Source organism: Oncorhynchus keta, unplaced genomic scaffold, assembly GCF_023373465.1.
Source record: "Oncorhynchus keta strain PuntledgeMale-10-30-2019 unplaced genomic scaffold, Oket_V2 Un_contig_11514_pilon_pilon, whole genome shotgun sequence".
NCBI classification, from domain to species: Eukaryota; Metazoa; Chordata; class Actinopteri; order Salmoniformes; family Salmonidae; genus Oncorhynchus; species Oncorhynchus keta.
Genome location: NW_026277526.1, coordinates 74089 through 88114, shown reverse-complemented (window position 1 = coordinate 88114; position 14026 = coordinate 74089). Strand labels below are relative to the sequence as shown.

Genomic DNA, 14026 nt, shown 5'->3' with positions numbered 1-14026 from the left:
ATTTTTTTTACATGCTCTACTTGTTGCCCATTGAGAGGGTATGACACGAACCCAGACAGGGGATATTTAGGTACAATACAAATGTACGTGACTATGGGCTGTTTTAAATCTGTATTGCTGAAAAACAGCGTAACATTTTTAAGGTAATTTCCATTGAGCCTGACATATGCAGCGTTTGCAGTGAATGCCGTCTCCACGAACGCAGGAACATTGCCTTTACATTCAATGGAGCGTCTGCTATACGAATTGAATCCAGCCTTATGTTGTCCAAGGCACACAATAGGAATGTTGGGGCTAGAAACTTGTAAAATAAAAAATATTTGAAAGATAGCAAATAGTAGCCAAGAGATCATGTACTGCAGAGAACAACAGCTTTATTGAATCACTATTCGTTTCAAACAGTAAGATTAAGGAATGAAAATGCTTAAAGGAAATTACTATAAAATATATTATCCATCTGTGGACATACCTAAAGCTTGGAGCTCTACAAGTTCCCATTTCACCCCTAAATATTAATTTATGCATAAATGGCAGTACCACCTCGAACCATATATTTAAATAAGACATATTTATAATCTTTTCTATAAATGTACTAATCTAAAATGCCCATGGATCAATGGTAGCTCTGAGGAACAGAGTGAATATTATAGAAAGGGCTGTTGTTGATTTCAGAGAAGAAAATGCAAATGCTTGAAAACCCCTGGAGTCAGGCTCTACCAGATCCAAAGTAAATCTACTATAGACTAAAAGGCATGCCTAATGGAGAATCTCAATTGAAAATGCTCTTCAGTGCAGAGCAAGGTGTAATCTGTATCTGGGAAACCGAACCCTGGAGACAGGCTCTTGCTGGCTGCCACTCCAGCGCACGTTTACGTTGGCCTTCAGCGACATCCTGCACATAGCGAAGGTCAGGTAGATCTCAACCTTGGGGGAAAAAAAGAAGAATAGGTTATAGTTGACACATTTTAATGTGAATGTTCTAAGTCACTAGGACTTTCTCGAGACCAGTCTTGATCAATGAACAATAATAGTAATCATATATGGATTAAAGACCCAAAGATACGTCCAGGTTCCCCCAGGTTCTGGTATTAGTTCCCGCAGGGGGCAGATGCTGAGAGTCATTGTCATCCAGGCTCAGTATCCCATCCTGGCTCCCCTGTGGGAGACAGAGAGAGATGCATGGTGGGGTGGATGTGTGCATATCAATACATATCCCCGACTCATACTTCTTCTTCCTCCAAACACGGCAAGTGGAGTTTAGACCAAAAAGCTCTATTTTTGTCTCATCAGACCACATGACCTTCTCCCATTCCTCCTCTGGATCATCCAGATGGTCATTGGAAAACTTCAGACGGGCCTGGACATGGCTGGCTTGAGCAGGGGGACCTTGCGTGCACTGCAGGATTTTAATCCATGACGGCGTAGTGTTTTACTAATGGTTTTCTTTGAGACTGTGGTCCCAGCTCTCTTCAGGTCATTGACCAGGTCCTGCCATGTAGTTCTGGGCTGATCCCTCACCTTCCACATGATCATTGATGCCCCACGAGGTGAGATCATGCATGGAGCCCCAGACTGAGGGTGATTGACCGTCATCTTGAACTTCTTCCATTTTCTAATAATTGTGCCAACAGTTGTTGCCTTCTCACCAAGCTGCTTGCCTATTTTCCTGTAGCCCATCCCAGCCTTGTACAGGTCTACATTTGTATCCCTGATGCCCTTACACAGCCCTCTGGCCTTGGCCATTGTGGAGAGGTTGGAGTCTGTTTGATTGTGTGTGTGGACAGGTGTCTTGTATACAGGTAACGAGTTCAAACAGGTGTACATGTAAAAACACAGATATTAAAAACAATTCAAAAAATCTACCTGTAGTAGAGCATGCTGGGTAAAAAGTTAATTTGTTCTAACTTTAAAAACTTGCATTGATGTGACTCATTTAGATGTGAGCCAGTAGCACATAGACATTTTAATAATGACTTTTCATTGACTGAGTTCAACTTACTAGAAGTATTTGAGTTATAAATGCACAAAGTGCGGCACCACGAATGGTCATTGTTCTCCCTCCTTTCTTTACCTTGATGAGCAGGTTGATGCCCACTTTGTGGTCACGAAGCTTCGCCAAGATCTGGTTGGAGTTTCTGACCATTAGGCTGTTTGAGATGGTCAGGGTCTGGCTAGAGTACTCCCAGGATACATTCAGGTGGAAAGAGATATGACGCAGCTTCAGGACCTGTGTGTAGAGATTATTAGAAAATGAATTTGCATTGTATTGTACAGCTTGAGATGACATATCATTTACATGATACCTGGCTGGAGAATGTAGACGTAGAGAAACCGCCGATTAGAGAGTGATGAGTTTTACTTACAAGGACTATGGTGTGTGGTTGTTTTAACTACCTTAATTGAAGGCACTGAGGTATAACAACATTTTACTGCCAATTTAAGTGTACAATTTAAAACTCCCTATCATGGCTAGATTTAATTTCCACCATGCATGATGCTGGTTCTGCTTTTCTACAGTATATATTTACCCATGGAGTTGAAAAAAAAAAAAAAAAAATATTATTTTTTGTTATATTTAAAATTATAAAATATTAAAAATCTAAATAGGAAAATATCCTAAATCCTAAAATCACACAGACGGGAGAGAGAATTTTTGCCGCTAGGTTTGTGTGAAGAGGACACTGTTTTCAAGAAGAGGAACCACCTGTGAAACATGATCTGCTATGTCAAAAGAAGATTCAAAAGATGTCTTACAAAAGCGTTGGACATTTTCTGAGCCAATAGGTGGAACCGTTGACCAATGTGGAGTTGTTGGTTTTCCATCACTTCAACTTGACCCAGAAAAAAACTGAACTATATCAGCAGAAACATTAAGACAGATGTTATAAATTAAAATAATCAATGTATAAAAACCTGCAAGTCAAATTATGTTGCAACATGTTAGTAAGATATTCTCCGCCATTTGTACATCAATAGCCTAGCGATTAAGACCTGATGTGTACTGGTTTGAATCCCTGAGCTGACTAGGTGAGAAATCTGTTGATGTGCCCTTGCGCAAGGCACTTAACCCTAATTGCTCCTGTAAGTCACTCTGGATAAGACTGTCTGCTAAATAACTAAAATGTAAATCTAATAGATCACATAGTAAGGTTGTTAAATTTAAATGGTATTAAATGGTACACTGACTTCTCACTTAAAAAATAAAATAAAAGCTGGTTTACCATGTCCCAGTTCTTCTCTTAATTGCCAAGGATCAATACTTACCCCAACAGGATTGGTTTTGGATTGGTTTGGTTTTCTGTCCTGCATAAGCGGCCACTGCTTTTATAGACGGGAAACACATGTTTTAATGTATCAACAGGAGTAAACATGAGATTTTCGCCACCTGTCGCTGATGTAACCTGCCATCATGGATAATAATACGTCAATCCAATCATCAGGCATTATTTGACAAATATATTATATTGCTTCTTTATTAGCACCAATATTTTATTGTTTAATGTCAATTAAATGTCCTATGGTGTTAGCACAGACCTCAAAGTAGACACACAGAGAAGGAACTATCAAGGACTTGAGACCTGACGAAGACCAATAAAGGTATCTGTTGGAGCAAGTGTGTAGGCCATACTTCATTGATTGATTGATTTTGGGGTAAAAATTTGCCTGGGAAAACATGTGAATCTGTTAACCTTGCAGTTAGGAGCATGCGCTTGACTACACAATGCTACCTTGTTGAAGCCTTCTTGACTTGGTGTACTGTGTCTTGACAAAAGTTATTTTTCAAATGAAATCAAATGAGTTCAATTATTAACAGACAGATTATTTAACTTATAATTCCAGTGGGTTAGAAGTTTACATACACCAAATTGAAACTGTGCCTTTAAACAGCTTTTGAAAAATGCCAGAAAATTATGTCATGGTTTTAAAAGCTTCTGAAAGGCTAATTGACATCATTTCAGTATTTTTCCATTTATCTCAAAGTGCTTCAGAAACCCAGGCAGAAACCCACGGTGGCTAAAAACTGCCACAAATGATTTATCATCGAATAGATATGTGAAAAACACCTTGAGGATTGATTCTAAACAACGTTTGCCATGTTTCTGTCGGTAGGACATGTTTCTGTGCAACTGGTGATTGAAAATAGGCACCTGGGAACCCAAAAATTAAAACACGGTCCTAAATGCATGGTTTTACCGGGCACCCTACTACGGCCCTCTATCCATGGGCGCCCCTCATACATCTGTGCATCTGGTGATTGAAAATAGGCACCTGGGAACCCAAAAATTAAAATACTCTCCAAAATGCACTTTTCGGTCATTCTGATATTAATTCAGAGTTCAGAGCTTCTGCTCTTTTCTATAACTTATAGGGAACATAATATATGACCTATACTTGGCATGTAGGGTCCTCACTTGTCACAAATTGGGATATGGGGAGGGGAATGGGTAGGGTAATTGCAAATGAAATACTGTAGTATTTTTAAAGTAAACAATTAACAAGTCAATAACACAGTAGGAAAAAAATAAAAGGGGAGTCTATATACATTGTGTGCAAAAGGCATGAGGAGGTAGGCGAATAATTACAATTTTGCAGATTAACACTGGAGTGATAAATGATCAGATGGTCATGTACAGGTAGAGATATTTTTTTCTACTGTGTTATTGACTTGTTAATTGTTTACTCCATGTGTAACTCTGTGTTATTGACTTGTTAATTGTTTACTCCATGTGTAACTCTTGTGTTGTCTGTTCACACTGCTGTGCTTTATCTTGGCCAGGTCGCAGTTGCAAATTAGAACTTGTTCTCAACTAGCCTACCTGGTTAAATAAAGGTGAAATAAAAATATATATATTTTTTTTATCACCAAGCGATCCAAAAATTATGACAACATAATCCTGCCCACCATCTCTGCACATCTGATAATGTTGCCATATCGTAACATAAAGAACATATTCTCAGAAGGCCTGGAGCGTTCTGCATTGACACTTGCTCCTGAAAAGACACTCTCCTCTCTGTGTGTGTGTGTGTGTGTGTGTGTGTGTGTGTGTGTGTGTGTGTGTGTGTGTGTGTGTGTGTGTGTGTGTGTGTGTGTGTGTGTGTGTGCGCTGACTCTCTGCCTCTCTCTGATTGAACAAAGCTGCTGCGGGCATCATGTTCCGAAGAGTAACCATCTGGCGTCGTGTTGGATACATGTCCAGGACCCCAGGAGCCAAACAGAGGCTGAGTCTCAAATAGGCACACTATTCCCTACATAGTGAACCAAAAGTAGTGCACTATATAGGGAATAGGGTGCCATTTGGGACTCACAGAGAGCGTAAACTTGTTCACCCCAACCCTGCAACCCGGATAAACAGATGGCTGAATGTCTCACACTCCATCAAACAACCTTTAAAGAGAGCAGAGAGCGGAGATTGGCTTTGTCCCAACATCATGCAATGAGATGAAATCATTTATGAATATTGGCAGAATGGGCCACGAATGGAACAAATTCCATATTGAGTGTAGTACCCCTTGCGACTGCAATTGTTTTCAAAGATAACCAAGCAAACGAACAAATAAACACAGCCAGCTGTATTTCATAGACTTACATTGATCAGATACACCCCAGACTGGTCACATTTTGCCTCCTCCACCTCTTTTACCAACACGTTTTTATATAGGCCTGGTCTGTGGCCATATATGGATGTAAAGTAGGCACACAGGTACCCATAAAACCGGTACTGATTACTCTGTGTCCTTGTTTCTTCCAATGTTTCTGTGAACATGAAAATAAAAAAGGCAGTTTCATAATCCCACTCCATAATGCAGCTTCATAATCCCACTCCATAATGCATTTTAAATGGCCCCTATGATCAGACCAAGTGAGCTACATGAGATTACTTTTTTGCACGGTCCTGTGGTCAGACCGGTCTGAGTGAGCTACATGACACTACTTTTTTGCATGGTCCCTGCGGACCGGTGACCGAGTGAGCTACATGAGATTACTTTTACGCAGACAAAGCCTGCTACATGAGACTACTTTTTGCATGGTCACTGTGGTCAGACCGAGCGAGCTACGGTCAAGCGGGAGATCTTGTTGAAAGGCCTAGAGTTTGTGTTTATGCCATTAACTGCTCTCTGTGTCTTTCAGCACTGCACCTTTTCACACCATTCTTGCTGTGTGTGTGTGAGAGAGCTTTTCTTTGACATCTGTTGGGAAAAATGACTGACTTACAGTTTATGGGGGTTGCCTAATTAACCTGTTCTTACTGATTTTCACTCCATACCACCCTGAACAGGGTATGGGACGGGAAGGAAAGTTCAGAGGTCACTTCAACACTCTGCCTCTGCTCCGTTCCGTCAATCACCCTGGTCAGGTGAGGGAAGGTTAGGAGGGTTTGCGTTTCCCAAAAGGAGTCCGTTCCTATGTCAACTTTGTGAGGGTATGACCGGGTCTCTGGCTCCCCTGGTATGGTTGGGGTGGGCTGCTTTCTTGGGGGGTTTTCTTGTCTTTGGTTCTAGTAGGTCTTGGGTTGGTGAGCTCGGGTTGTCCTATGTGGTCGGAGTGGGTGGGGGCCTATTATGCCATTCGTAGAAGCCTAAAAAAGGGGACTCTGTGTGAGGTGAAGTCGGCGTTCCTATGATGAGACTAGGCTACCGGTCAAAACTTTTTCTGCTGGCCCCTCTGTGCATGTCTTCTTTAAAATGATTTGAGAGGTTTGGTGTCTAGGGGTCCCGGAAACCCATGGGGTGGGATTAGCTGTGGGTATAGTTGCCAGCTGAGGGGATTCATCCAGTGGTCCTGTTCAGCAATCCTATGTTAGGTGGTGTTGGCTGGGAAGAGTATGTGGAGATAGATGGTTGTGGAGTTGTAACCTGTTCCTGCTGGTTTTCATTCCATCCCACCCAGGTCTGGGTATGGGATGGAGATAAAAAATCAGAGGCCACCTTAACACTCTGCCTCTGTTACGTTCCCTCAATCACCCTGGTAAGGGTATGATGTGGGGAAGTTTAGGAGGCTTTGCGTTGTCCAAAAGGAGCCCGTTCCTATGTCAACCTTATGAGGGTATGACCAGGTCTCTGGGTCCCCTGGTATGGTGGGGGTAAGCTGTTTTCTTTGAGGGGTTTCTTTGTCTTTGGTTCTTAGTTGATCTTGGGTTGGTGAGACCGGGTTGTCCTGTGTGGTCGGAGTAGGTAGGAGCCTGTTGTGCCATTCGATGAAGCCTGAAAAACAGAGAGTCTTATGTAAGGTGAATGCGACGATCCTATGATGAGACAAGGTTGCCGGTTTAAACTCTTTTTCGGCCGGACCCTCTGTGCGTCTCTTTCAAAATGTGTAGAGGGTCTATGTAGATAACTATGCCCCGTCGAAATTGTTTGGGCTTGTATTGTGGTGAAGTAGGGGGTCTGAGTAGCCATCAGAGTGCCCAGGGTCATCGCTGTCCTGTAGATCTTCCGTGTGTGTCCCTGTGTACAACTGAAAGTAAGGGTAAGAAAAAAGTACAAATGACAATAGGTAGCCAAGAGGAGGTACCCCGAAGTCTGTGTGGAATCTGCCTTCCACGACGCGTTTCTGCCTTACTCGGCTTCATCAGGTAGCAGGGAGGAGAAAAAAGGTGCAAAAAAGCGCACTCGGTCATAATGTGGTAAAAAGCTGTATTATGGACCGGAAAAATTAGGATGTGTGTGTGGGTGTATGTGTGGTTGAGGCTCGATGGTCTGGAAGGTCTATGAAGGTCCGTTGTGGGAGTATCTATATGTAGGGAGGGAATAGTAGGGGTTAGGGTACAGCTTGAAGTAATCCGGATTCACGGTGTACCATAAAGATGTAGGCTTTTTCCTCCGGGAGGAGAATGGGTCGGGGATGAGAGGTGTGTGGTGGGGGGGGCAGGGTACCAGCTGGTGTCTTGATCCCGGTGAGGTGTTTTTAGGGAGTAGCTATAGCTGGAGCCCAGGGGGTATGAAGCCCCAACTTAATGTCTGGATCCCGGCGAAGTGTCTTTTAGGGAGTAGCATATAGCTAGAGTACAAGGGGTGTGTGTGTGTGTGTGTGAAGCCCCTGCTTGATGTCTAGATCCTGGTGAGATGTCTTTGAGGTAGTAGCATGTAGCTGGAGCCCAAGGGGTGTGTGAAGCCCCAGCTTGAAGTCCTGATCCCGGTGAGGTGTCTTTTAGGGGTAAGCATATAGCTAGAGCCCAGTAGATCCGTTGAGGAAGAGGTTGTCCTTGTAGAGTTCCATCTTGAGTCTTTGTCCAGTTTAAGGCTCTTTGGGGTCCGTTGACCCTAATGATGCTGAGACTGAGGGATGCTCCTCTATTTATGGGGAATAATGGGGGTGTGGTTAAGCAAAAGATCAAATCCTATAGGTGTACACAGTGTGAGAGAGATAGAGGATACGGCATGTGTCAAAATGATTGATTGCTGACCTTATGTCCTGATGACGTGTACATGTCTGAATATGGGCCTCCGGCCCGCCCCCCTCCCCTGTTAGAGGGTGTGTGTTATTTTATAGCTTTATGTTATGCTTTGAAGTAGGCCTGTTGTTTGATGTCTAGGGGGCTGGTTGAACTGGGGAGGGTGGTGTTTGAGTGTTTGAACTTTTGGGACAGGGTATGCCCCCCACCCCCAGTTTTATCTCCCTTATGGTTGTTATCTATGAAGCAGGAATGTCCTGGGTTATGGATCTGGGGCATAGGCATTATAAATGTCCAGAACAAGCCATCTTTAAGACCTGAATATGTGTGTGTGTGTGTGTGTTGTGTGTGTGTGTATGTGTGTGTGTGTGTGTGTGTGTGTGTGTGTGTGTGTGTGTGTGTGTGTGTGTGTGTGTGTGTGTGTGTGTGTGTGTATCTGTTAGAAACAAGGTCCCTTGGCATTGTGTCCATTTCAAGCTTTGAACAACAATTAAACAGCCATCTAACTAATGTTTCTCAGCCTAGTTTCCTATTTAGTTATCTTTATATGTACAGGCACAGAGCTTCCAGATGGCTCCAGCCTATGGATGTTCAGTGCATGTACACCTGGGGAGATTAGAACCCCAAAGAAAAGATCCTAAAGGTACTTTCAGATTCAGGTTTATCATGACAGCCGCTTTATGAAAGGCCTTTACTTATGGCTAAACAGCTTCTACACAGTTTATTAATTAATGCTGTGGGATGAAATTAGGTGTTTCTAGGAGGTCTTAAACAGATCTACAGTGAAACAAACATGTACACTTTCCACACATATTTATTGACTTTTAAAAGACCACAGTAACATGACAGAATTTGTGCAAAGGCAACGAAATCTGCTAGGGGATATTAGATGTACAACAGTAGTATTCTGTAACAAGCAATACGTGTTAAACATGAGGCACATGCAATCATGACAGCCTCTTTATGAAAGGCCTTTAACTATGGCTAAACAGTTTTCTACACATCTTATTCATTAATGATGTGGGCATACCCAGGATTTACAGGCAGGACGTTTGATCTAGACAGGGAGGGAAAACTTACGGAGTTATGATGGAGCGGGCAAGCGTCTTTGAGTTGGTGAATTCGAAACGGATAAGGGTCTTGTAGCTCCCTTCAGTAACCACGAGCACAACCGTTCCTTGATTTTAACTGGCGGCTTTATTCTGTAGTTTCAGTGAGAATTATCCCCTTCCGTGAGAACTATAAAGTAAATGAAAAATACAGTTAAGCACACTCTTACAACCTTATCTTACGAGTGACTTATTAGCTTGGTATAACTCTGAAGTGCTTACATACATAACAGTTTAACCGGCTTTATAACGGGTTCAGATTAAACACATGAATAAAGGAAAAAATACCTAATTGGCTGCTGTAGAGGACTGCTAATTCTTATGTAGGTGACATTACACTACTATAGCTGGGACAACGTATTTTCATAGTAAAACAGGTTGGGCCCCATACAGGATATCTCTCACACACACTCACTTTGATCATCCAGAACACTGTCACAACAGGATACTCCTAGCCACAGGTGCTAGCCGGCAGTTCGGCCACAACTCCCCTGAAGATAGGGACGCACACACATTACACACGGACTCTTGAGGACAGGACAGGGACGCATACGCTCTTACACACTGACCCCAGAAGACAGGGACGACGCACATACAGTACACACATAGCTGCCGAGGACACACAGATAAAACACCCACACATTGGCAGAAAGCCTAGACGTAGAGACAAACAAGCACACACACATATAATCTCCTCCCAGCCGAACATTGTGTGACTGAAGATAGCGCACACACCAGATCCGATCTCCTAGAAATCAACCTATTTTCTGTTGTGTATATGAAGCTTGTACTCACTGTTAGCAAGGCTCCTTTCTGCTAGTCTCTGATGAGCTAACAGAGGGGCCCGTATATACGCTGTACCAGATATCTTCACTCTGAATAAACCTGTCGCTTGTCGTACAATCTACCACCTTGTCTGCATCGATCCTTGACCGACTCACCCTTTATCATATCCCATTATCAACACTGCTTATTCCAGAAGGGAGGAAATCAAACTTCACACTTATTATTCCTGGCATGAATTCACACTTCATCCTAACATACACGCTTCAACCTTTATGAACTACACCCGATGACATGAAAACTTAGCTAACGCAGCGCAGGATTGCCTTCCCTCCAAAAGTGTGTTGCTACAATAAGGATCCCCGTTACAACAGTATTAGCTACATAGTTCCGCTTGTATTATCATTTCCCCCGCACAGCGGACACATAAACAATTCAAACAAAAGACAACGACATAACCTGTAAGTCTAACTGTCAGTTACAGGTCGGGGGCTAACAGGACCCTTTATCTGTAAGAAATAGTAAACATTTTGGAATGTGTTAAAATGTAGGTACTAAATCTTTTGAATTAAATAACTGGTTTTAAAAATGTATCTCACGCTTTATAGATAGGGGCAGAGGTAATTTCATATATCGGTTTAGGGGTTATTAACTTTATGGAAAACAATATTCACTCAAACAACACCACTTAGAGCAGCTTGGAGATTATTAGCCATGTAAGTGGGGAGCAAAAGAGCGGATTTAACCAACTCTGTACAAACCCCGACACGGGGTATGATAACTCTGACGCGTACGTCTAATGATTATTGTAGATGTTTACAACTGAGGGAGTTGACAGTAGGTCAATGAGATGTATAAAGGCAAATAATATAATAATATATGCCATTTAGCAGACGCTTTTATCCAAAGCGACTTACAGTCATGTGTGCATACATTCTACGTATGGGTGGTCCCGGGGATCGAACCCACTACCCTGGCGTTACAAGCGCCATGCTCTACCAACTGAGCTACAGAAGGACCACAAATTGACATAACGGACCTCAAAAGACCAACAGCCTACTTAATAATATTGTAGCGACCCGCACAGACAGCTAGCTAGCTGTGTGTTATGTGTTAGGCTAGGAGGTGGTTGTGTTGTACTGACCAGTACCCGGTGTTCGCGGGGTCCGACATGTCAATCAACCTGCTATCTGCCAATCACGGGAATGCCTGGAATGTTCTGATGCCGGGCATCCTGGTGGTTGGCGGAGTGGCGTGGAGGGGGGTGGAGCATTGGAAGTTAAGACCAGGTTCAGCCTTTGTTCTCTCTCTCTTACGTCTGGGCTTCACAAGAGAAGGTCACGATTGGCTTGTGGGTTATCTGTCATCTATTCGGCGTGTGCTACGGCCCAAACAGTAGCCTGTGTAAAGTTGGTGTAATAAACCGTCAATTCGTAAACTCAAGCCTCTGTCTGGACAATTGTTCATTTATGATCAAGTCAGGTCATTACAATATAGAATGCAGGGGTGTGTAATGAACATGTAACCATTATAAAACAAAAAAATGTCTCGAAACACCCCCTAGTTAGGGACAGAACGTGGAGCATATACTTTAACACTATGTTACCACAGCTTTAGTGCAAACCCACAGCCCCGAATATTTAGCTGCCAGGACAGATTAAAAAAGAGATGTGAATAAGTGAATCCCTCCTAATAGATATTTCTGAAGGCTACTGGACATAGGTGATTGGGAAGCGACTGTTAGACGTAGATTCTCAGTAGCAATTTATAGTCTTTCCTACAATGGTATGTTATAAAGTTTGTAATAATGTACAACTGTAGGTCTCAATGTTTTTACATAAAACACTAATGATGTTTGTTTAAATAGTAGTACAATTTGGTCATTAATTCTAACACGTCTTTAAAACGTATGTACTAAATATTTTGGAATTAAATCACTGGTTTTAAAAATGTATCTCACCCTTTAACGATAGGAAAATGTCCTTTCCTGACATCACCCCGGTAGGTCACGAAGAAAACGACACGGAAAATCAGGGTGCGTGCATGAGTGTGCGTGTGACGGAGCAGCGGCAGGAGTGTGTGTGTGTTTGTTTCAAAAACAAAGGGTGTGGGTGTGTGTTCAACAGGGGCCCAATCATGTAGCCCAATTCTATCTGTAGAGAATCGTTTGAAACCAAGGTGTGCACTATCATGCATAAGGCATGTCGAGATATCAACCGAACAGCGGGGTTAAACATAGATATCTCTAATCTGCGCCCCCCACACCCCGTTTGCAGACAGAATGTCTCGACATCCCCTCCTGTTGTTTGAATTCACAGCCTGTGTTCTCTAAACCAAATATCCTGTATGCAACACATTGTATATCTCCCGAAACTCATTCCGGACTTTCGATAGTTAGGGACAGAACGTGGAGCATATACTTTAACACTATGTTACCACAGCTTTAGCGCAAACCCACAGCCCCGAATATTTAGCTGCCAGGACAGATTAAAAAAGAGATGGGAATAAGTGAATCCCGCCTAATAGATATTTCTGAAGGCTACTGGACATAGGGGATTGGGAAGCGACTGTACCCGAGTTATTTGTGTTTTAAACAGGGGGGACAACGTTTTATTTTTATTTTTATTTTTTTAGGTATGATGGACAACGGACACAACGGATGACTTGGATGCATTAGGCACTCTGAACGACATCGGAGGAACCGATGAAACACTGACACAACGGGTGACTTGGATGCATTAGGGACTCGACATCGGAGGAACCGATGAAACAGACAGTATTAGGTCTTTTTGTATGAAAGGTCTACGAACGTTGGAACATCTACAACTATTGAAGATGCAAAAAGGGGTTTTCAGAAATACATTTGGTTTGCAGATATGTATTATTATAAAAATAATATAACATTATTATCATAATCTAAAACACTTTAAAGGAGCTCTAATTCAAACATGCAAGGATATATATATATATATATATATATATATATATATATATATATATATGATACGATTACCCACTTTAAAACTGTTGCTGCAAAATCACTTCTCAATGTGTGTACATGTCAAGCGTTCAACAACAATAAACCAACCAGCTCAATAATGTTTCTCAGACTTACACACTGTTGAGTTTTCCTAGTTAGTAAAGAAACAACCACTAAGCCAAAACACAAAAAGTTGTAATATAATATGTATACAAGTCATTCTAAACGGAAAACAGGTACATTTTGATTGATCAAGAATACCCAATAGGTTTGTGTCACGCCCGGACCATAGTTTGCTATGTATGTTTATAGGTTTTGTTGGGTATGGGGGTGATCTGAGTGGGCATTCTATGCTGTATGTATAGTTTGTCTTTTTCTGTGTCTGGCCGGATAGGGTTTTCAATCAGAGGCCGGTGTTAGTCGTTGTCTCTGATTGGGAAACATATTTAGGTAGCCTTTGTTGTCATTGTTGGGTGACTGTCTATGTTAGGTGCTTGTGTCAGCACATTTGGTATATAGCGTCACGGTAGTTGTTCATTTAGTGGCTTGTTCACTTTACTTTGTGTTTGCGTCATCCATTAAAACGATGCATTCACACCACGCGGCGCTTTGGTCCGCTTCTTATTACCCATGAAGATCGTGACAGCTTGATCTGATCCTCAACACTATTACGACAGCATATAATGCACAGTCATATGCAAAACCATAAAACTCTGACAAGAAAAAAATGAAAACTTTAACACGACTACACGCATTGCCAT

General features: G+C 42.2%; 1 protein-coding gene across 5 annotated transcripts; it reads right to left on the bottom strand.

The window, feature by feature from the left end:
- Positions 1-354: 354 nt before the first annotated feature.
- LOC127917466 (somatotropin-2-like) lies at positions 355-11763 on the bottom strand. 5 transcript variants are annotated; one of them, XM_052500602.1, is made up of 3 exons: positions 2755-3653; positions 2072-2227; positions 355-1156 (listed from the first exon to the last, which is right to left on the bottom strand). In XM_052500602.1, the coding sequence occupies exons 1-3, from the start codon at positions 2821-2823 to the stop codon at positions 1046-1048; spliced, it is 336 nt and encodes a 111-aa protein (XP_052356562.1). In that variant the 5' UTR covers positions 2824-3653; the 3' UTR covers positions 355-1045. The 5 variants fall into 5 exon arrangements, 2 of the variants coding, with proteins under 2 accessions (XP_052356562.1, XP_052356561.1); XM_052500601.1 differs by having other exon boundaries at positions 355-924; XR_008097450.1 differs by lacking the exons at positions 355-1156; positions 2755-3653 and adding exons at positions 9474-9632; positions 9918-11746 and having other exon boundaries at positions 2090-2227.
- Between the last annotated feature and the right edge of the window lie 2263 nt (positions 11764-14026).